We start from the raw sequence: 24,586 nt of genomic DNA on the forward strand, positions 1-24,586 counted from the left end.
CCTCCTCATTCTTCACCCGTCCTCCTGGTGTCTCCAGTGTCCCAGTAAAATCACCAACCAGCCCGGCAGAGAGTTTGGCAGCACCAAGGATTTCCCCGACCCGGTGCTGCACTTCGCCCGCGGCCACCCGCTCATGTGGCAGCCCGTGTACCCCAGCCTGCGGCAGCCGGTGCTCGTCAAGGCCAACATCCCGTACAAGCTCAGGCAGATCGTGGTGGACCGGGTCGAAGCCGAGGACGGACAGTATGATGTCATGTTTATTGGCACAGGTGAGCGCGTGGAGAGTTCGCTAACAAGAGTTGACCATACTGAGTTTGTCTGTATGTCAAACAGCGCATTGTGTTTATGGTTCTAATACTGATGCTTTATAAAGCATCGTCCAGAAACTAGATTAAAAGCAGACCTCTGGCTTATACAGTATATGACTTATGTTGTATCTGCTTGTCCTTTTTAGACATTGGTACAGTTTTGAAGGTCATTGCATTGCAGAGTGGAAACAGTCTAGAGACAGAGGAAGTCACACTGGAAGAGCTGCAAGTCTTTAAGGTAAATTTCAAACATTAAATCCTCATATGTAGATAATTAGATACAAAGAAGAGGAAACACAAAGATCCTTTAAAGCTTATTTGAAATAAAACTTCCATTTTGGCAGGTGCCGACTCCCATCACTTCCATGGACATATCTGTGAAAAGGGTGGGTTGATGCGGTGCAGTGCAGTATGTGTCTAAGCAGTGATGCCTCTTTCATTAGCTCATCATAGCTTTTTTCACCACTTCACACAGCAAGCCCTGTTTGCGGCCTCTCCGGCAGGCGTGGCCCAGGTGAAGCTGCATCGCTGTGAGACGTACGGGCGCGCCTGCGCCGAGTGCTGCCTGGCCCGGGACCCGTACTGCGCCTGGGACGGCTCGTCCTGCGCGCGCTACCTCCCCAACGGCAAAAGGCGCTATCGCAGGCAGGACATCCGCCACGGCAACCCTGTGCTGCAGTGTTTGGACCAGACTCAGAGCGGTGCGTGCGACACGCTAGCCTTTTCTGCCTGGAGCACACTCACGTAGTACAATGATGACGAGTTCTGATCACGTCTTGGCAGGAAAGCAAAGATATTTTGCCTCAAATGTCAAACTATTGCTTTAATCCTAGTAGAGATTAGCCAAAATTTTGCTCCACTGGGTGGTTGTATTAATGGAAACAAAGACTGGGTTTTGTCTATTTTTTCTCATTGTAGAAGAGAAGTAGGAGGAAGTTCACAAAAAAATATATTTTTATATTATAAACTTTATCAAATATTTTACCTAGTACAACTGTATATTCTATGTGAGTGACTGAATGTCTGAGTTTTTTTAAGCAGATACAGTTGCTCTTCGTGCACAATGTATTTAGTTGCAGATAGGAAGAAGCCCGTCTCCTCTCCTCTGTAAACCTCAGATGGGTCTGTATACACCTGAGGTCCAGGGGAAATGTTTTTCAGCACCGTCCTGTGTTTGTGAGCATTGTATTCGGTTTTTCTGCATTCAGAATGAAACAGCAGTGTTTATTTGAGACCTCACGTCAGTTTATCACAGTCTGTGGGAGACAGAAGCCGCGGTAAAGAGGGAACAGAGGATGAAGACAGCTAAATGGGTAGAGGTGATGAAAGGAGCTGAGCTAATGTTTGCTCATCTGAGTGCACGAGCAGTAAAGTGCTGAGGTGGTGAAAGACTCCATTAAATCCTCTGGATGAAGACTTGATTTGTGCCCAAGGTGTCGTGAAGAAAGTAAGATTCCCAGAGAGGCGTGGCTTCTTTGCTATTCATTGAATAAGGTATTTCTACATGACAAGACCCAGCCTAGTTTAAAAACAATAAGATAAGATAAAATCCTTTATGCCCTTACTCATTATACACAGTATATACAGTGTACAATATACGGACTGAGACCAAATTCAGTTTCTCACCACGTTTTTTTCACAAAGTCAGCATTCTGTTGCCAGGAGCGGCCATGTTGGATTTATAGTAGACATTAGTTTAGGCTTCTGTGTTGCTATAGACGTTTCAGGCCTCTTACCTTTCTCCCTCTGTCTCTTTTAACCAGAAGACCTGGATGTCACAGAGGACAGGGTGGTGTACGGGACCGAAAACAACAGCACCTTACTGGAGTGTGTCCCACGCTCTCTGCAAGCTACCGTCACCTGGCTCGTTCAACACAACGACCGCAAGGAGGAAGTAAGACGCCTGGCAAATATTAAGCCAAACGACGGGTTGGGAATGTTTTTGGAGACGGGACAGGTGGCTTAAAACGTCAGGCAAACGCAACACATCGCCGCCTATAAACTTGAGAACAGTCCGTGAATCTGGCACGCGGCTGACACATTTGACATGTGTTTGAAACTAGGCAAAATGCTCTGCCACTGTTCTGTTCCTGAATAAACAATAGACGTGTTGCAAAGTCCTTTTACCTTTGTTGCCTCGAGTGAACAGATCCACAGTCATTTTTCATATCTCGATCAGCCTCAATCATGTGTACTGTAGGCGTTACCACCCCTGTCCAAGCCATGTTTGCGTTGGCACAAAGGTACAGTTTAGTGAGGCACAAATAGCAAATGGACGTAGGCACTAGTAAAGGAGAAAGACATGTGGGCAAATGGCAAATAAAGAGTCAGGAGACTGGATTTGTTCCCAGCTGAGAATACGCTGCATAAAACCACTAATGTTCACTTCAATTTACTTGAAGGTGACCACAAAGATGTATTTTTTACATAGCTTTTTACTAAAGGAAGATACAATATTTATGCATGACATAGATTCTGACAATATAAATAGGAGGTGCTCTCTCCCTAAATATTGGTGGAGGGAGCAGAGGTTCTTGATGCGCCGCACTCATATGTCATTGATGGAAACTCTCATCCTGCCACAGGTAAAGACGGACGATCGCGTGATGCCTACGGAGCAGGGCCTCCTGTTTCGGCGCCTTTTCCGCCACGACGAAGGCGTGTACATCTGCCATTCCCAAGAGCATGGCTTCACGCAGACCCTGGCCCGCTTCACCCTCGAAGTCCTACAGGGGGACACTCTGGACGAACTCATGGCGCGCGACAACGCCGGCCTCTCGGACTCCTTCAAGGATCGGTCGCCGGCGGGAAGCTACCGGTCCTGGATGCCGTGCAGCGCCTACAGCAGAGGCGGCTCCTCCGGCCAAATGGCCCAGTCACGCCTTTGGTTCAAGGACATCATGCAGCTGATCGGGCCGTCGAACCTGCCACAGGTGGAGGAGTACTGCGAGAGGATGTGGTGCAACGACAAGCTGAGGAGGAAGCACAAGAGCATGCTGGAGAAATACCGGCAGGCACAGGAGAGCGCCAGGAAGGCTCGCAGCAGGAACTCCGGTGAGCGCAACCGAATGCCACGGGATGTGAGCACAAACAGGGCGGTGTAGACGAGCGTGGGCAGCCTTAGCGAGACTAGGCTGATGGGGGACCCTTTGGAGCTTGAAGTGGTCCAACGGGATAAGGAACAATGGATTCATGAAATCACCGTAGGTTGGAAAGAGGCTACAGTTTGGTTCTAACTGTGGACCACAAAGACAGAAGTGTAATGTTGTCTATGATGACAACACAAGAGACTGCTTGTGATAAAATAGGAGGTGCTGCTCTTTCGAAGCCAGGAGGAGGAAGCTTTTTTAAATGTTGCTCACTAAGGACCCGTCCTTCGTGTGGATTAACGTGTCAGCAACACATGGAGATATTTCAACAGTTGTGCCAAGCATTTCAGGCCTCATTGACTCTGTGTTGGCTCATGTTATGAAATTAATTGCTCATTTATGATTTCGCCTGTCACATTAAATTTGCCTTAGTCTTTGCAGCATACACTTCTATGTACAGTTGCCTTTCATATAAAGTGCGATGCAGAATGCAGCCACTAAAACCATCTCCTTGTATTTAATTGTGTATCTATGACATAATTCTTATGTCTTGGTTTAACAGGCCTTTCAGCACACTCGTTAGAGGTTTATTAAAGTTAATGATGCACACCGGCTACAAGCTTGTGTTCAGGGAGTAAAATCCCTTTCACTCGGGGAGTACAGTCAACTAAATCAATTAGAAACTAACATAAGACAACTGATGATACTTCAGAAAAGTAAAGGCAGGCAGCACCATTTTTCACAAGGGGCCAATGCACTATTCATTAAAACACTAGACAGCAACGTCAGTCCTTAAACCCCAGGATTAAGGCAGGCAACAACAACAACCCCTAATAATAATAATAATGATAATAATAATAATAATTAGAAGACAACTGAATACATTCAATACCAAGTAACCAAGTGAGGGAACTTTAACTGTTTAAATGATGGTATGATTGTGGGATGATTTTTAATCCATGTGAATGAACCGATGGAGCAACAGGAAAAAGAAAGCAAAGGTTTCAAAGGTACTAGAAGGATGTTGTACTGTTGGTATTTGTGATTCATACATTTTTATCCCTATTAAAACACTTTCCTACAGTAGGTCAGTGTAATGATAATATCTTGTACAGCACACAGTACTTTCTACTTCCCTGTAAGTTTATTTGTGTAGTTTAAGGATGCGAGACTGTCTATTAAACCATCTAAGCTAAATTAAACTTATGCATGAGATGATGGAGATGATACCTTTGTTGTTGTGTTGGTATCATGTACGCTTTAACTTGAATGACTGCCGGCAGAACTGTCTACACAGTCATATTTGCAGTTGTAATTGTGACTTTACTTTTCATTCCATATGAATGGAATGGACAAAATAAATGCTGATGCTCTTTTTGCTTTTGTTCCCTTCTGAAATGACAACAGTAACCGTTACTGAACGAATACAAGTCCGGTTAGGTTTCATGTCGGACTAGTTGTACAAAGAATGTTGTTGGATTGTTTGACACTTTAGATTTTTAACATTAACTCTTAACTTTTATGGTGTTCACTGTAATTAGTTGTTAGTTGTGTGTTGACCAGAATTCTAATGCACATAAATGATGTGATGCAGACGATTTCTATCCTCTTAAGTCACATCACCTCACTTCCTTTTAATTAATTATTAATTAATTCCTGGAGCTCCTATACTGTACATAACACAGACATGAGGTTCAGTCACTAATGACACAGCGATCAAATTAACAGTAAATTGAAAATGAAAGGCTCAACAAGCTTTAGTAAAATAATCAACATTTTGTCTGCAATGTGGATGGATGTTCAAATCAACCAAAAACATAAAGTGTCTTCACACTATGCTGTAAAAATGCAATCTGGTTGTGGGCTCTGAGTTTAATTTAAAGCTGTATTTATGTTCTATTTAAGTATTGCTATCATGCATGCTCTGTACCTGCTATTTAACAGCAATAAAATGTGTTTTTTTAACCTCATGCTGAGCTTTGACTGGACTCAAAGGCTTGGAGGTGAAGGATACATTAAAGTTGGATGATGCCAGTGACAAACAGAGAACAAACAGCAGTTTCCTGAAATGAGGCTCTTGCATAAACCAGAGCTTTTACAGCATTGAGCCCAAGGCATGGTCTATTTAAAACTGAATTAACAAAAAGTAGAACGTGCACCTGTCTGGCATTCAGCGTTGGAATGGGAGCAGACCGGCTCCATTTTCTATATCTGCTTTCATTTGTTGTTCTGGTTGCTGATGTGTCCTTTTCACTCTTTCTGATATGGTCAGGGCCAAAAATGTTATTGCATTTGCAGGCAGTTGTTCTCATTACACAAAAATCTGTACTAGCATTTGTATGTGAAAAGTACATAGTAGGGAATTTACTGGGCCCATCACATGAAGCACTCGCTGGGCATTAGAAGAGTAATTGGCCAGTGACATTTGTAGAAATGTGCTGTGAGGACTGGTTGTTTGTCACTTCAAAAAATGCACGAACAGAACGAAGGCATGCAGTCGTGTGTCAAATGTAACAAGGCCAACTGTGACATCAATCTCCACTGTGTGGAATGAATTTTAAGGGCCTCAGTGTTTATACTGTCCACAGTTCAGCGTGGGTCAAGCCAAGAAACCAAATTTAACTCTGATGCCAATGTATACAAACTATGCAACTACAGTATACAGTGAGGGGAAAAGCACACACTGGAAGGTGGATCAGCTTTCAAGACACTATTTTCTGAAAATCAAACTTGTCGTGCTGTTTATGGGTGAAAACCAGCTTTTAACCTCCGTATTTCAGGCCTCTGAAAAAAATTGCGTGACCTAGTAACCTCATGTCCTCACTGTTACAATAAATGAGAATTTACGGAAGCTACTAAATGATTAGTGACATTACATTAATTATGGTTACTGTGTCTTCCTTCACACAGGAAGTGTGACTACATATCTAATAATGTTAGCAAGATGCGGAGAAATCTCCCTGTGATCAAGTGTGAACTGCATTTGGACGTCGTTGGACACAAGGTGTCCTGATGTTACAGCGATCTGAAACCCAAAGAGCTGTGAGTAGTGGAAAGCTGCACGCTTTGACGTGCAACGTTTGTGTTCTGGTCCAGAATAAGTGTCAAACTGCAGCAAACACTTCATCAGGCAGCAGCAGACGTAACTTGCACAGCTGTCTAGGAGTGTGCTGCTCAACCTCCGCCTCCGTCCCTCTCCAACTCCAGCCTCGGCCTTGATCCTTTCCCGCACGCACAGGAGGAGTCCAGCAGAGGTCAGGAAGGACAGGAAGGACGCCCACCTTCAGGCCACAAAATACTGGACATACTTCGCATCCCTGTGTGCTGTGTGATTCTTGTGTGGTGTTATTGATAGGGTCTTTCTATGAATTTTACATCACCCTGTTTTGCACTTATGTTATTATTGTGCATGATTTTATTAGCATCCAGAGGCACTTAAAAGGTAAGCATTTACTTTGGCACTTCCTTAATTTACAGTACTGTATATATGAATATGTACATATTGTACATAAGACTCCTATTCTTCACACTTATTTATTATTATTATTATGACCTTGTTGCTTAGCTGGTGGAGAGATGAGCCTCCTCCTCCTCCAGACAGCATCAACAAGGGATCAGGTAACCCCTATTTTACTCTGGGGAAGAAACCAAAGTAAATCAAGAGAAGAAACTCAAACACCTCTGTGTAAGAAAAAACAAATAAAAAACACAGATGTGGGTTTGTTTGGCAAGTTGACATGGACCCCTGTATGCCAGTGCACCTAAACACACACACACACACACACACACACACACACACACACACACACACACACACACACACACACACACACACACACACACACACACACACACAGTGCTTAATTTGACAATTATTTGTCCTCCCACTATAGTAATGTTTAAATAATTCATGTCTTTACTTTGTTGAGGCGTCATGGAGTAAGTTGTCGTACCTTGACAAACCAACAAACTGTACGTAGTGTTTTCTTTGTTTATTCTCAATGAATCCAATGACTTGTCATTAAACACACACGCTTTAGCAGCTACTGCAGAGGCTCAGTGGTGGTGAGAATCCAACCCACCACAGGCATAAGAGCTCTGTCCCACAGTCCAGGGCTTTGCAAAACGTTTTATATCCACCAAAAACAGACTTGTAAAAAAACAACTCATGTACACTCAACGCCTTCTTAGATACAAACACTGTTACTTTCACTCAGTCCAAACTTCACTTTCAGCTGGTACATTTTGTGATGTTGATGTTGAAACATTCACTGTAAAATGCATATGTCCCAGAACCACATTTAATAAAACATGGCTCCCACTGAGTTATTTAGACCTTCTCCATTTTTGCAGCTTGTTTGCAGCTATTATTGATCTAATGTATATTATTTATTGCCTGTCTGGATGTCTGACCTAATATTTCTACATGTAATCATTTTACATATGCCGGGACATCAAGATGTGGGTTTGGAAGTGGAAAGATCGGCGTCTCGTCACTGACAGATCATGGTTTTATGCATTAACAACATGGATATTCAAGTGGCCAAATTACTTATGGCTGCAAGGGGGCGGAGCTAAACGACAGGTAGGTCCAATCATTGCAGCTCAGGTGATTCGTCAGAACGCAATGCACTCTGGGTGTTATAGGATATGACCATTTTCAACCACAACACACATTACTTCTGTTTTCTCTGGACATAGACCATCAATGTTAAACGTTGTTACACATTTTTGTTGATAAAATCTTGAGTCTATTTTTTGGGTAAAACTGTGATATCACAGTTCCACTATCAAACAGAAAAGGTTCCACCAGAATGCTGACTTGGTCTGTCTTCATACTAACACATGTAATCGCATCATCTTTTTTCTTTAATGTATGGAAGCCACACAAATGTTTTTGTATTCTGCATATATTGTATACGAGTGGTTTGGACTTGGAGACATGTACTGTTAGTGTAGCAAAGCTCAGGTCTCATGTCACTGACTCAACTTAAGTTATTAGAACATCTTAAGAGACAAAAGACTGGTATAGAGAATGAAATGATATTAAGTGATGCTCTGTTTCAATAAAAATAAATTGACTTGATAATTGAATGAGAATTAGAGTTAATGCAGCCTGTGATGTGAATAAGAGGAAAAATGAGCCTTTTTTTAAATAAATCAGTGAAAATTGCCCAGTGAAACACTGAACACGTACTGATCTGGCAGTAAACAAGTTGTGGAAGCTGTAAAAGGACGGAAGAGGCGGCTGAATGCAGCCATTTTGCCTCAGCAGCGGTTCACCCCTTCTCTTATGGTCTCTAATATTTCCTTAAATAAGACCAAAATGATGGTGTGAACCTGCCTCTGGTTCATTCCCAGGAGACATGAAGCCACAATCCCATTTCCCATTGTAAGTTCGGATGCATTTAAATACATGTTACTTTTAGCCCTGTGGGAACTAACAGCTTTATAGCTTCTGATTTAGGTTTATTGCAGCACCTCACAGCGGTGGCTTTGCTCACAGGGACGTTTTCCCAGTCGGACTGCTGACGTTTCTTCTACTGTGTTTCTGGTTTCTCTTGTTCAGCTTCTTTGTCCTGGATGCGATCACACTCCACTGGAGCAGTTGTGCTCATTGATCCTGATTGGAAGCATGAGGTTTTTATGAGGCCTGTGTACTGGACAGAATCAGTCCTACTTGAATTGTAGTTTTTTTCACATTTGCACTCTATTGTGGCCTGGATAATGACAATTATACAAGGTTTGCATTGAATCTGATTTGTGAATTTGCTCTAATGATAGAATCCGATTACTAAGGCAACCTTCAAAAGAAGAACCAGTCAGGAAACTTGTGGATGCATTTCTATTTAATCTGTTTTTTTAGGTTTTTTGTTTAGGCAAGTTTTTTTTTCAGGTCCTTAATCTTCCATTATTGTTGGCAACGACCAGTTATTCAGGCTGCTTATTTTCATGTCAGCATTCACATACACCTGCTTTAGGATAATCTGCACCTTGCTGCCTCAGCTGAGACCTGGATTGAAACTGAGCTGTACAATATGATGACTTATTGAGTTGATAGAGACAGTGGATTTTATCATTGTGTGTGAGAAATACTTACTACTAGCTAATACTACTTTTTGATTGAGTCTTTAAAACTACTCTAGCAAACTTCTCAAAAATGAATTCCATTTTTCAAAGGTAGACAGTTCATGGAAGCTGGTTTCCACATGTAGACCAGGCTTTCTGGGTCTCTTGTCTAGACAAAGCCTGGTGAAATGGCGTGTGCACAATAAAGACATATGGGCTGCACATGACCCTGCTCTGACAGCGAGAATGCCGTCACGAGCTTCACCACAAGAATCAAGCCTGTCATTGTATTTTACATACAGTTTGGGGGACAGAATAAAGACAATCAGATACGTTTGAAGTCCTAGTTTGGGAAACCAATGACGATGACAAGCGCATGGAAGAAGGAGCTGGAAATATGCAGATGAATGAGGCATTATGATGACAGTTGGGGTAAAAAAGAGGCTCTAGACGTTCCTCTCCTGGGTTCCTCTGTGTTGATCTGTCACAGCTTGTTGGGCATCTGAAGCTGTAAACAGTAAAATGACATCAAACATTCCAATCCATGTAATCAAATATGAGCCTCTTCTGTGTCTTTCTGTATCGCTGGCCCCCTGGTGTTCTCACCACAGAAACCTCAGTCTCCTTCATGGTAAAGCTTTAAATGTGCTTCAACTTTCACAGAGAACACATTACTGTACTGTACTGTACCTCTGAGCATGCTGACGTCTAATAGATGATACACACAAAAACAGAAATTACAAAAGGGTTAAAACTTCAGTATCAGTTGCTCCTTCTGTTTAAAGTGATGAATAAAAATATTTATTGGCTGTTCACAGAGAAATAAGACTTTAAAATGTCCTTTCATGGAAACAGACTGGTTATGACTGCTGTTGCCATCAAAAACACCACGTTTTTGCCAAATGTTTCCGTTTTTCACAGAATAGTTTCTCGTTGCAGCCAAAGGAAATCCCACATATAATTTATATTATTCAACTACAGAACCGAGCCAAAGCAGCTGTTTTGTATTGTACGTCTTTCATTTACTGTACAATCACAAGAGAATTGTTCGACTTTATGACAGTGTGATCACAGCATGTGCTATTTCTGTATTTAAATGGTATTGAATTACATATTTAGGGATAAATGCTCAAACATATTGCAACTACAGTGTATTAGTAGTCTTTGTTGTTACAGTTGGAAGAACGCTTTATTTTATTTGTTGACTCGAACTGATTATTGGAGTTAAGATGACTTACTGCGTAAAGAACAGGGTGTATTGAATTGGTTTAAATATAGTTTATCATACTGTAGATAATATTATATTTAGGCCGTGATGAGATTTGAAGACAAAACTGACACACATTGATTATATCTTGGAGTTTGTCATCTCTAAAAAGATTTAATAACCTTAGTGATATATAGATTGTAATAAATTGTTAGTATTACTTACATCTATTGTTTTCCTAGAAACAGAAGTAAACAAACTTCTATGGGGTTCACAGCTGATGACTGTTACAGCTGATCTGATGACTGTTTCCTTCTGTCAGGCTTGGGCAGGTGTCGGACCCACATGCACGGCGCAGAAACACAGATGTGATTAAGTGCAGGTTTATTCGGTGAATCAGAGTCAGGCAGTCCAGGTCAAACACAGTACGTTCCAGTAGGCAATATACAAAGGAGCAGGCAATCTCGGAATCAAGGTCCAGGCAGGGTTCGGTACACGAGCAGACTTGGCGACAGTACAGACAAGGATCAGGCAAAAACTCACGGTCAGATTATCAGGCACAGGTCTTTCACAGGTTGCGGGATCAACAGGGTTCAGGCAAGAATCAAGGTCGAGGCGGTCACGGTCAAAACACGAATGGCTACAATAGAATGCTGGAAAGAGTACATGAACTAACAATCTGGCGGCTGGTGTCTGTGAGAGCTGGAGGTTAAATACTGAAGCGTGATTGCTGATTACGTACAGGTGTGAATACTGAGAACCGGAGAATAACAGGAAGTTTAACAAAATAAAACCGGATGTGACAGATAACATGAATCATGACAGTACCCCCCCTCCTATGGCGTCTTCCACGGCGCCAACGAGCCCCTCCCCCCTCCGCCCAGGGCGGGTGGAGGGAGGAAACAGGAGGAGGGCTCGAATCTCCCCCCCTCGCCCGGGTGATGAAGCAGGGTGGGTGGAGAGAGGACATCAGGAGGAGGGTCCAGCGCCGGAATCCTCCTCGTCTGCAGAGCCGTGGCTGTGTTGCCCCATCCCGTCCGGGGACGGGGCCTCAGGATGTGCTGCGTGAAAGTCCCTAATGAGGGACTTGTCCAGTATGTCCCGGGCCGGCACCCAAGAGCGTTCGTCCGGCCCGTAGCCCTCCCAGTCGACCAGATACTGGAAGCCCCGCCCCCGACGTCTGCAGTCGCGGAGGTCCCGAACCGTGTAGACAGGCCCTCCGTCCACGATCCGAGGAGGCGGTTGATGAGGAGGAACCATGGGGCACGATCTGTAGGGTTTGAGGCGGCTGATGTGGAAGGTGGGGTGGATCTTCATTGTCCTGGGCAATGAGAGCCTCACAGAAACAGGATTAATAATTTGCGATATCGTATATGGACCAATGAATTTCGGAGTCAACTTACGGGTCTGGGCCTGCAACCTGAGGTCTCTGGTGGACAACCAGACCTGATCGCCCACCTTGTATTCCGGACCCGGTATCCGCTTACGGTCGGCCGCCCGCTTGTACTGGTCCCGTGCCCGCAGCATGGTGCGCCGTGCCTGCAACCATGTGCGACGGCAACGCTGGACCAGGGCGTGCGCCGACGGGACGCGGACCTCCTCCTCCGAAGCCGGAAATAATGGCGGCTGGAACCCATAGGCGCACTGAAACGGGGTCAGTCCGGTGGAGGCGCAGGGCAGCGTGTTGTGGGCGAACTCCACCCACACGAGTTTGCTGGCCCATGACCCCGGGTTTCTGGAGGCGAGGAGCCGCAATCCTACCTCCAACTGCTGATTGGCCCGTTCGGCCTGTCCATTGGACTCGGGGTGGTACCCTGACGATAAGCTAACTTCAGCCCCTAGGAGAGAACAGAACTCTCGCCAAAATCGCGAGACGAACTGGGGCCCTCGGTCCGACACAATGTCTGAGGGGAAGCCGTGGAATTTAAAAACATGCTCGAGCATGGCTTGGGCCGTAGCCTTGGCTGACGGCAACTTGGGTAGGGATATAAAGTGGGCTAACCTGGAGAAGCGGTCTACCACCGTCATGACGACTGTCTTCCCCTGGGAGGGTGGTAGGCCGGTGACGAAATCCAGGGCTATGTGTGACCAGGGGCGGTGCGGCACCGGCAGAGGACGCAGCAGACCGGCCGGTCGCTGATGCGACGCCTTGCCCATGGCACACGTGGGGCATGCGGCGACGTATTCCTGGACGTCCTTTTTCACCGTCGGCCACCAGAACCTCTCCCCCAGCCTAAACAGAGTGCCAGCCACCCCGGGGTGTCCACTTACTAGTGAGGCGTGAGCCCACTGGATGACCTCTCCCCTGAGGTCGGGTGGCACGAACAGCCGGTTGGGCGGGGCGCCGCGTGGGGCTGGACGGTCGCGGTTGGCCTCCCGTACCCGACGCTCCACCGACCAGGTGACTGCCCCCACCAGACATCCCGGCGGTAGGATGGACTCAGGTTCTGCTGGTTCCTGCTGCGCGTCATGCAGACGAGACAGAACGTCAGGTTTCACATTCTTGGATCCAGGACGGTACGACAAGTGAAAATTGAAGCGACTGAAGAACAGTGCCCATCGGGCCTGGCGTGAGTTCAGCCGCTTCGCCGTTCTCAGGTACTCAAGGTTCTTATGATCTGTATATACTAGGAAAGGCTGGTCTGCCCCCTCCAGCCAGTGTCTCCACTCCTCTAGGGATACCTTTACCGCGAGCAGTTCTCGGTCCCCGATGTCGTAATTCCGCTCCGCGGGAGATAGCTTGCGGGACATGAAGGCACACGGGTGGATCCTACCGTCCGTGGGATCCCTCTGGGACAGCACGGCCCCGACTCCGGAGTTGGACGCGTCGACCTCCACCACGAACTGCCGCTGTGGGTCGGGCATCCGCAGCACGGGTGCCGTGACGAAACTGCGTTTCAAACGTTGAAACGCCTCCTCTGCCTCGCCTGTCCACTGAAAAGCAGTCTTACATGAGGTTAGTGCGTGCAATGGAGCGGCAATGCTGCTGAACCTCCTGATGAACTTTCTGTAAAAGTTGGCAAATCCAAGGAAGCGCTGCACCTCCTTCCTGCTCTGTGGGACCGGCCACTCCTGAACTGCCTGGGTCTTGGCTGGGTCCATTTCAATCTTGTCCCTGCTGACGATAAATCCTAAAAACGAGACCTGGTCTGCATGGAATTCACATTTTTCTGCCTTAACATATAAGCGGTGTTCGAGTAATTTCCTGAGGACCTGACGGACATGAGCAATGTGCTCCTCCTCGGAGCGGGAAAAGACCAGGATATCATCAAGGTATACAAAGACAAAGTCATTTATCATGGGACCGAGTACCTCGTTCACAAACGCCTGGAAGACCGCTGGCGCGTTGGTCAGACCAAAGGGCATGACGAGGTACTCATAGTGTCCATTCGGGGTATTGAAGGCCGTCTTCCATTCGTCCCCCTCTCGGATCCGAACCAGGTGGTAGGCGTTACGGAGGTCCAACTTGGTAAAGTGCGTAGCTCCTGCTAGCAACTCGAACGCGGAGGATAATAAGGGAAGAGGGTAGGAGTCTCTTACCGTGATGTCATTGAGGCCCCGGTAATCAATGCAGGGCCGCAGGGAACCGTCCTTCTTCCCCACAAAGAAGAAACCTGCGCCTGCAGGAGAGGACGAGGGACGAATGATACCCGAGGCCAGCGCGGAGTCCAGATATTCCTTCATGGCCCGGGTTTCCTTGGGAGAAAGCTGATACAACCTCCCCTTGGGAGGCGTGGTCCCTGGGCGCAGGTTGATCGCGCAGTCATGCTTTCGGTGGGGCGGAAGGGAGGTCGCACGGACCTTGCTAAACACAGCGCGAAGGTCGTGGTAGCAATCGGGGACTCCCGTCAGATCGGCCTGCTCGATCTCCTCACCGATTGTCGCCGTCGCCCCTGCAGGTGCCTGTTGGGAGACTGCGGGCTGAAAGCAAGTGTTCATACAGTCTGAATCCCATCGGCTCACCTCCCCCTTGCGCCAATCCAGTGTGGGGTTGTGTAGCCTCAACCACGTGTGGCCCAGTACCACCGGGTGGTAGCACGACTCCACGACCAAAAACGTGATTTTCTCGGTGTGCGTGTCAGAAAAAGTCATTATTACCGGTTCAGTCCGATGCGTGACTCTCCAGAGCCGTCGTCCGTCCAGCGCGGCCGTTTCCACGGGAGACGCCAAGGGAATGGCCGCGATGCCCAGTCGCTCCACAAGTCCGGCGTCCATCAGACTGGCATCAGCTCCGGAGTCAATGAGGACCGCCTGCTGGACGGATCGGGTACTGGAGACTAGTGTTACCGTAGGCAATGACCGAGCGGAGGCGCTACCTAAAATTGTTCGGCTCACCGCTACCCTCCGTGCTAGCGATGAGCCATGTCTTTTAGTGGACAGCGCAGGGCAAGATGCCCGGCCTGACCGCAATACAAACACAGTCCATGGGAGCGTCGACGTCGCTTCTCCTCTTCTGACAGCCGTGCGCGGCCGATCTGCATCGGTTCCTCTGGCTGCGGTCCCACTTCCGGGTTCCGAGGAACGGACTGACCGCCAGGCTCACGCTGCCCCCTCCTGGGGCTCGTGGTGCGAAGTCGACGGTTCTCCCGCAGGCTTTCCTCTCGGTGGTGCTCCCGTTCGTTGCTCCCCAGCCTGCGGTCAATTTGTATCGCCAGGGCGATCAGAGCGTCCAAACTGCTGGGCAAATCCCTCGCTGCCAAGCAGTCCTTGACCCGCCGAGAGAGTCCGCGGATAAATACATCACCCAGTGCGGTGGCGTCCCAGCCGGCTTCTGCGGCTAGCGTGCGGAACTCGATGGCGTACTTCGCCGTCGGTCTGCCGCCCTGTCGAATATTAACCAGCCGCTGAGCCGCTTCGCGTCCCGGGGTGACTTCCTGGAAGATCTGTTTCAATGCGGTGGCGAAGGCGGCGAAGGTGCACACGCAGGAAGAGCCGTTTTGCCACTCCGCTGTCGCCCATGCTTCCGCGTCCCCCGTCAGGTGCGAAATAGCGTATGCCACCCGAGCGCGCTCCGAGGGAAACGCGGGTGAATGCAGTTCAAAATGAATCTCACACTGTGTGAGAAATGCTCGACAGTCTCCTGACTCACCAGAGAACCGTAGCGGGGCGCCTAGCCTGGCGTCTGGAGCGACGGCCATGGGAGCCGCTGCTGCCAGGGGCGCTGCCGCGGCAGTGGCGCTCGGGGTCGGTCTCGTCTCTCCCGTCGAGCTCTGGGTCAGGCGATTCATTGCCTCAGTTAATCCTGCCATCGCCGTCTCCTGTCGCAAAACACACTCGGCCAATCTCTGGAGAGCGGCGTTGGTTTTCTCCTCCTGCTCTGCTGCGCGCTGCTCCTGAGCCATGAGCTGAGCACGGAGGTTCTCTGCACCGGCGGAGTCCATTTCTGGCCAGATTGTTCTGTCAGGCTTGGGCAGGTGTCGGACCCACATGCACGGCGCAGAAACACAGATGTGATTAAGTGCAGGTTTATTCGGTGAATCAGAGTCAGGCAGTCCAGGTCAAACACAGTACGTTCCAGTAGGCAATATACAAAGGAGCAGGCAATCTCGGAATCAAGGTCCAGGCAGGGTTCGGTACACGAGCAGACTTGGCGACAGTACAGACAAGGATCAGGCAAAAACTCACGGTCAGATTATCAGGCACAGGTCTTTCACAGGTTGCGGGATCAACAGGGTTCAGGCAAGAATCAAGGTCGAGGCGGTCACGGTCAAAACACGAATGGCTACAATAGAATGCTGGAAAGAGTACATGAACTAACAATCTGGCGGCTGGTGTCTGTGAGAGCTGGAGGTTAAATACTGAAGCGTGATTGCTGATTACGTACAGGTGTGAATACTGAGAACCGGAGAATAACAGGAAGTTTAACAAAATAAAACCGGATGTGACAGATAACATGAATCATGACACCTTCATTATCCTGATTCTGATTATTTATACACTAGTAATTCATGACTGATGTCAGCTTATTTGCACTTGCATCTACCAGACAGGTAAATCACATGCTACATTGGTTTCATCATTGTATTTGGGCCTCATGCTTTCATCAAGAACCAGCTGATGATGTCTGGTCGTGTAATTTCCCAGTCATTAGTGAGATCCTTCAAAACAAATGCAGCGCTTACCTTACTTAGAGTTTTTGGAACACATGTCTCAAATCAATGAGATCATAGTTTTTGTCTGCCTCTAAAAAGGTTTACGCAGACAACCTCCAGCATCTTGGATCCTAGAAAGCAGCTTGTGAGACACAAGTTGTTCTGTGAGCATTGTGTCTGAGTCCAAGGAAGCTACATCAAAGACCTCAGCATCTTAAGTAGAGCCGGATCAAAGACGATTATCAGATTATCCTGAACATTTTGATAGAGATGAATGAAGATGTGCGGCCATTTGTGTGTATGTACTGGGTGCAGTTTTTCAAATATATAGATGAAATTATGCACCATATAAACAAGCCCAGTTATTCTCTTTTAGACCGACTTTCCAGCTGCCAGCTGATGACTTAGAAGATATTATAACAGTTAACATGGCATTCAATAATACATTAAAGCTTTTTAAGGCAAAACTTATATTATGTGTGAAAATACCCAGCTAAATGCCAATGCTATTTAGGTAGCAGCACATTAGCAGCTACTGCAGGCAGAAGAGTTCAGGGAAGCCCAGATAAGTGCTCCTCTTCCCCATTTCCCACACAGTAACACACACTTCTGACACCATGTTGTGTTCCTCTTGTACCTTTTGTAAGCTTGTCACGGGTTGTAATACGCTCTCCTCAGAAACACAAATGTACTGAAGGCAGATGAGGCGGTGCAACAGTTACTTCATCACATTCAATCCACATCAGTCAACTGCATCTATCACATGCGCCCTCACGTGGCAGTCACATTTATTACACACACACACACAGTCCAGCACTGACTGCTCGCTCTTATCTGCCTCGCTGCAGGTAAAACCGCTTTTTGGTCATTATTTGGTCGTTTTCAGCAGACAGAGTATCAGCGAACAATAACCGATGGCCAAGTCATGGCCACGGTAATCAAATTCTGTGTGTTGGTCCTGCTCTGTCATGCAGACCTGACACAAGAGAAACAGGAGGCTGTTACACTTACTGTAAATATACAGAGAAATCATTGCTTTTAAGATTTCTTTTCCCATTCTTTGTTATTGTAAAACTATGTGTCTTCTCATTTTTGATTATTAGGAACTGCCAACTAACTTGCCACTATTTTGTGCTTTTATTTTGGAATTTTCTTTTTTCTTTGTAGATGAAAAAAGCCTTTGTTTGATTTTATAAAGGAGCCCTAATAATTCAAACCTTGACTGTGAGCCAGTTTCATAGAAATCCTCCTCTTGTTGCAGTTACATATTTTAAGGGTTCTTTTGAAACCACTTTAATGTTTATCTAACAATGTCTTTATTGTATAAGACAGTGATTTTTCTCATCCGCTTGTTTATTTTATACTTCAACGTCTTGTACGCATTGAAAGACTAGTGTTTATACATTTACCAGATCCAGCTTTACTCTGTGCAGCTTACACTCTAAACACACTGTCAAATCATTGAATCAGTGGATGATTGATGGTTCCAAATCTGAAGCACAGTTGCATATCATTTCTTTCATTCCTTACTTGTTGCACATTATCTTCTCTGCCTGTCATCCCTCAGGTGTCCTATCTCAAAGCACATCTTTATTTTCAATGGGAAGTTTCACATTATCTGTACTGTTTACAACAATCATATTAGACTACTGCAAAAACCAAGCAGCTGGAAATACAGTACATGAATGACATAATTTATGTTGTCATGACATGTAAACATGTACAGTACATTATCTCTGACTGAGGACAGGTTAGAACTTTTAAAAGAACATTTTAGTGGTGCAATTTAGTTTCTGCAGAATAGTGGCTAACAGAAGTGATAAGAATTCCTACAGACACAGAGCATTTAGCCTAAAATGTGTTGCCTCCTTATCCCAGCTTTCAGTGTATTTTATAGCCCTTTTACAATGATAACACTAGTCCACAGTCCGTGGACCACTGCAAACCCACAACACACACACCTACACACAACCCTTAGGAGAACTCATTACCTCAGTGCAGCTGTCGCAGTATTAAATAGCATGTTTCATTTCCTATTTGTTTATGGCTGCTGGAGACGCACTGCCCTGTGTCTGTGTGAAGGTTTATCTTGTGGAAATTAATGGGATTGCACTTAACACATAACATACACACCTTCTACAGTATCATAGTTCTGGCTGGTGCCAAAGCCTCTATTCTTTACTACTACTTCACTGACTGTGTTTGATTTACATAAACAGCCCTGTAAAACTATGAGATCATTTTAATCAGACTACCTACAGTAATAGAGATTTTCTGTCCTTTACTGCTCCCTTGTGGTAGAATCGCATCTAATGACATGGAAAAGCCAGAGCTGAGAAGGAGTTATAATGTAAACGTGTTTAAATTTAAGTTTCTAATATTTTTGTGACTGCACTAACTATGACCTCATAGTTGGTCATATAACCTTTGTAATTCAGACTTTGTGGTTTGATGAAATGAAGTCATAATAATCCAGCTCTAACACAGGACATATGAGCACTTTGAATTTTAAGTAACTGGATGTTTTATTGTGTTAATCAAAAACAATCTGACATTGAGACATGACATTTCACAAGACCACTGGGAGCATGACAGTGCACTGTGTTGACTTTGGCCTTCAACGCTGAACTTTCACCCTCCGCTCTACAGACCAGGACCGTTGTATCTCTGCCGTTACATGCAGAGTTCGGCTTCCCCCCACACATTCGCTCTCTCTTTCACACACCCCACCTCACACACACACACACACACACACACACTGACCACACACACATTTACTTCTAACATGCACTAGGGGTGCGTCACATGGCTTGGGAGACAACAGGAGTCTTGAATGGAGGGGCTGTGTGGGTAACAAAGAATCTAATTGAACACGGTTCAGGAAGTTCCCCTTTGACTGTAATGGGACGAAATGTTAAGGATGAGTCCTTTTTCAGCAGAACACGAACAATACAGATGAAAATCTACATTTATAAGAAAAATAAAGATCCACCACAACATATCAGCTTATCTTTGCACATAAATACATAGAAATAATAATAATATATTCAACATTGTGCTTTCTATCTCTCGCTCCATTGTCAAACGCTTTAGCCACTAACATTAGTCATGCAATTTGAAAAGAGCACAAAACAGCTGGCTTAAAAGGGAGACTCGGATAGGCTTGACAGCACTATCAGCCTTTCATCAAAGGAAAAGTAGGAAACCATTATTATCTTTAATCCACTTAGTTCATTAGTAACTGTAGCTCAACAGCTCAAAGCTTCTTCCTCCAATTAAATTAGGGTTTCGTTTGTTTTGGGTTCGTATTGACTATCTCTTCATGGATGTGGTGTCAAAATGCAGAGTGTCCCTTTTACAGACGTCAGTCAGTTCAGTTCAAAGAGTTAATTACATCTCTATAAAGACGGTATATAAATAACAACAACGACTCAATACATCTAAAATCTCACACTACGCAGTTGGTGCTGCCTCCTCTTTCCTTGATCTGCTTTTCCAAAAGACTTGAACTCTGTGTGAATAAATGGACAAACCATACAATGTAGGAAAACGTCTACAGTACTACAATACATCTTTGAATGTGTTTGGAAATATTATGCAATCGTTATGCTTTTGTTAAGATTTGTGAAAGCGTCGCAAATTTAGCCAACACAACATTTAATTTAGATTTCAGTTCAAAAGCATAAATGTATAAATTCATGAATTATCTTACAAGGGCAGTTGCTTTTTTTCCTGTGACTATACGATATGAAGTATCGCACCACAGGTTGGCTCTTTATCTGAGTCTGTACACACAATGGACACTACGTAAGCTACACACTTATTAGAACTATAGACAACTTAAAAAGCAAGGTGTCTTTATAGCTAATACACAGAGATTAGACCGAAGACAGAGAAATGGAAGACCTTATCATAGTAACTGTCCTTTAGGAAGAGATGACATCATTAAGCAGCAAAGGTCAATGTAAATGAGTGTTTGAAATCAGCTTTGCATTGTGGGCCACAGGGAAGAGCAGGTTTCTGCGCGTTTGCTGTGCTGAATGAGGGGCTGACGACTTGCCACACATCCAAGGGAAGTGTAAACCAGTACAGAGTGGGACGAGTGCTAGTGGTTCGGACCAGTAAAGCAAAACAATCACATCTGGTCAAACAGGACCCCTCAGATTCTACTGTACTCTGTGATTTCTGGTTGCTGCAGCATGTGCCCTCGGACACTATGAACTACGAGCCACATACGGTGAGACGTCAAGGCCTTCGTACCGCTGCCATGCATGCTGCATGTGGAAGGTGAGGTGAATTTCATTATGTGCACATCAATAGTTACACTTACACTTGCTTTGAGTCTTTGCAAATCTTCCAGTTGTCGTGTCTCTTCATTTTTTTCCATTGTGCACAGAAATTTGCTGTTTTTCTTTGCTGTTTTGCCACACGGAGAATTTTGAACATGAATACTTTCATTTCAGAAACGTGATGTGCTCATCCTGTGGCAATTAACTCTGTAAGTACACTCATTAGAAAAGGACGAGACAGATAAAAACTAGTTTTCTCTTCAGGAACCTGCTTCAGTGCATTATATAGTGAAACAGTGTAAAGGGGTCATGCAGAATCAAGTTGGACAATAAGGCAGCACATGCAGGGGCTGGTCAGTGGAACTAGGAATCAGGGATGGGGGCATCCATAGATGAATACACACATTAACCGAGGTGCTGTGTTTGTTGCGTGTGTGTGTGTCTGTGTGTGTCTTGTGTGTGTGAACACCTCCAGGAGTTCTCTGTCTCTCAGTCTCTCTCTATCATCTTTTCTCCCCGTATCAGTCATTCATTCCTCCCTCGTTCCTCCCCCTTTTCTACATTGTTACTCTCCTGCGCTGCGTGGCGCCCGAGGGTTCGGTTTGCCGTCGTGGGTCCGGCGATTCCTCCCCTTCCTTATCTCCTGAAGGTGCTTCCACTTTTTGCTGGTTGCAGGGAGAGCAGGGCCATGAGGCGGCGTGTCCTTTCCCGGAGCGAGGAACACCCTCTCGGCCTGCTCGCCGCCAGCGTTCTTGCGCGCCCACACCTGCTCGCATATCTGGTCGACGGCGCTCAGGTTGGGGTGGTCCACCAGCTGCATGAAGTCCCGATACCAAAGCTTTTGATTGGTTGCTGCGGGCGCGCCCCCGCTGCGGGGGTCTAATCGGACAGGGGCATCAGAGGGTAGATTGGAGGATGCTGAGGGTACCACTTCCAGAGTGATGCCCAGGAGGGTTTGGGTGAAGCCGTGCTCCATGGCGTGGCACTGGTAGGTGCCTATGTCTCGCTTGAGGACGCGACGGATGAGAAGGCCTCTGTCTGTCTGGAGAATCCGATCATCGAGATGCACCTGGAAAGCAGAGCGTGTTGTAAAGTCCGACCATGAACTGAGAAGCTTTTATTTCATTAAAGGGCGGATTGTGAGCGAATGGCTGCGCAGCGCGACTCCTCACCTCTTCTCTTGAGCTCTGGGGCTGTTTCTGGAAGGTCCAGGTGACTCTCGCCTGGAGCGATTTGGGAATGCACTCCAAGAAGGTGCTGCTCCCCTCCACGCCGTACAGCTTCCTCTCTGCCACGCGGTGCTTAAGGTGGTCTGCAGGGAGCAGCAGAGGCAAAGATGTGAACCGCACTCAAACCACGCAGAGCCAGGTGGAAACAGAAAGGGAATAATGGGAACGCGCAATGGTCAAAATGAGGAGATCAGATGGGAATGAACCAGAAAGCAATGAAACATAAAACAAACTTTGCTTGCACACATATCTTTCACATTCAGGTGTTTTTATAGTGTATGCATATAGAAAACACTGTGAAACAATAACCTTTAATATTCATTAGGACTATAGTGATGAGCCATGCAGGTGACTGGGAAAATGATAGCGTCATCAGCCCTTTGAGGCCGCAACACGTTGGCGACAATCCCTGGCGCTGATTAGTTTTACACAACCCAGCTTACAGTACATGACAAATCACTGCTGCCGCGCTGTCTCACTCAGGAGCTCCTCCAGTTTTAGCGATTAGCCTAATTCAGTTATGTGGCTTCAAGACAGAAAGCAACAGAATGCTGGCATTGTTGTCTAAGAGGACGGAAGTCGCCAGGGGTGAATGGGTTCTTGAATGGGTTCTGGATTCTTTGGCAGAGGAACAATGATGTGTGAGATGCCAAGAGTGTCTGATAGGCGTATTGAGAGCAAAGGGAGGCTTACACCTTCGCAACAGCTCAAAGGGTCGCCCATCAAAAGTGCTCAGACTGCCAGAGCTTATGCTGCATGGTTTCATTTACAGAAGACGCAGTCGACCAACACCGCATGCGCTGATACAGACATATGGTATCATATTTATGGGGACTCTTGACAAGTTATCAAAGCAATGAATCCTACTGTACCTCCAGAGCAGAGAGTATTGGGGTCTCCATTCCTGACATCCTGGCGACGAAAGCGCCTAGAAAACACGTTAAATAAGTAAATAATAATAAGCCTCATAATGTATCAATGCAGCGTTTTAGTCTTGAAGTCGTGTCACGGACCTTTTGGTGTTCGGCAGGTAGCGCGTGCACGAGGTTCCGTCCCAGGCGCAGTACGGGTCCCTGGCCAGACAGCACTCGGCACAGGCCTTTCCGTACACGCTGCAGCGGTGAAGAGGCACCTGCACTATGCCTGTATCCGACGCCACGTAGAGCTGTTGCTGTGGATGAAGTAGGAAGGAGGGAAACGGTTCACAGAAGTGTTTTTGTGCACTAAAGCCACCTAAAGCAGCTGTCTGTGCATGTGGAAGCTATGGTGCATATCCGACTTACTCGTTTTGAAGAGAGCTGCATGTTGCTGATGGAGGAGGAGTCCTGAAAAGCAGAGGATATACCATATATTGAAGAAACTCAACAAAAAAGCTTTTGAAACCAAGGTTGCATTCCCTTCTTCCAATAAAAATTAGCTTTGTAATTTGCCCAAGGGCGTTAAACCTATCACAATTACACGTAAAGGTTTACAGTACAGCCACTTACTTTGAAGAGCTCCAGCTCTTCCAGCAGAAGTTCCTCCATGTTGTTCCAGCTCTCCTTGGGTACATTGATAACCTTCAGCACTGTCCCTTTGTCTGAAATCACAGATGTAGAACATTTTATTGTCACTTCAGTGTTTCCATCTGCAACTTGGGGAAGGATGACAGTGAAAACAAACCCTCACCTGTGCCGATGAACATGACGTCATACTGCCCGTCAGCAGCGTTGACTCTGTCCACAGCGATCTGCGTGAAGCTGTAGTCCATGTTGGTCTTGACAAAAATGGGTCGCCGATTCATAGGGTAGACTGGATTGTACATCAGAGGGTGGTGACGTGCAAACTGAATCACATCATCTGGAAATCCCTTAGTGGACTCGAAGCTGCCAAACGTCTTGCTGGGGCACTAGTGAAAGGCAATAGTAAACAACTGAACTGATAATGTTTTCAACCTACTCAGAATTAAAAACATGTGGCGGCTCCATTGTGAAACAGGAGCCTTTAATTTTTTCCCAATAGTCTAAACTTGAATGGGGATGCAAAATAGTGCAGGGATCTAAAATCAGTCTGTACAGTGGAGTGGGGACAGTTGACTGAAGTGAATCTCAGTCGCACATCATTCCAAATCACTCACACTGTGTTTGATATATGTGTTCATTTGTTTTCGCGTGTGGACTTGAACGGCATCTCCCACCCGCCAGCATTCCAATTGGCCTAAAGCAAACTATTTCACAGAAGTGAATATGGTGTGAAGTCCTGGGGACATGAGAGAGATTATAGGTCAGAGTCCAGCTTCCCTCTCTAATTAAAGGTCCAGCCCT

The 24,586-nt window shown here is 46.1% G+C and overlaps 2 protein-coding genes across 6 annotated transcripts in view; one reads left to right on the forward strand and one right to left on the reverse strand.

Annotated features, from left to right (window-relative positions):
• Positions 1-5,367, forward strand: part of sema3bl (sema domain, immunoglobulin domain (Ig), short basic domain, secreted, (semaphorin) 3bl) — a 34,839-nt gene extending 29,472 nt beyond the window's left edge. For 2 of the 3 annotated variants that reach the window (XM_029156502.3, XM_055510322.1), the window contains 6 exons: positions 38-269; positions 455-546; positions 653-694; positions 784-1,009; positions 2,072-2,202; positions 2,894-5,367. In XM_029156502.3, coding sequence (XP_029012335.1) covers positions 38-269; positions 455-546; positions 653-694; positions 784-1,009; positions 2,072-2,202; positions 2,894-3,412 — 1,242 coding nt within the window. In that variant the 3' untranslated portion in view covers positions 3,413-5,367. The remainder of the gene's footprint in view (positions 1-37; positions 270-454; positions 547-652; positions 695-783; positions 1,010-2,071; positions 2,203-2,893) is intronic. The other variant, XM_029156503.3, reaches the window with a different exon arrangement.
• Positions 5,368-19,265: 13,898 nt separating this feature from the next.
• sema3b (sema domain, immunoglobulin domain (Ig), short basic domain, secreted, (semaphorin) 3B) overlaps positions 19,266-24,586 on the reverse strand; it is a 46,120-nt gene continuing 40,799 nt past the window's right edge. For all 3 annotated transcript variants that reach the window (XM_029156720.3, XM_029156721.3, XM_029156722.3), the window contains 7 exons: positions 23,952-24,171; positions 23,771-23,862; positions 23,567-23,608; positions 23,297-23,454; positions 23,156-23,211; positions 22,227-22,366; positions 19,266-22,123 (listed from right to left, as the gene is read on the reverse strand). In XM_029156720.3, coding sequence (XP_029012553.1) covers positions 21,620-22,123; positions 22,227-22,366; positions 23,156-23,211; positions 23,297-23,454; positions 23,567-23,608; positions 23,771-23,862; positions 23,952-24,171 — 1,212 coding nt within the window. In that variant the 3' untranslated portion in view covers positions 19,266-21,619. The remainder of the gene's footprint in view (positions 22,124-22,226; positions 22,367-23,155; positions 23,212-23,296; positions 23,455-23,566; positions 23,609-23,770; positions 23,863-23,951; positions 24,172-24,586) is intronic.

Source organism: Betta splendens, chromosome 7 (genome assembly GCF_900634795.4).
Source record: "Betta splendens chromosome 7, fBetSpl5.4, whole genome shotgun sequence".
NCBI classification, from domain to species: domain Eukaryota; kingdom Metazoa; phylum Chordata; class Actinopteri; order Anabantiformes; family Osphronemidae; genus Betta; species Betta splendens.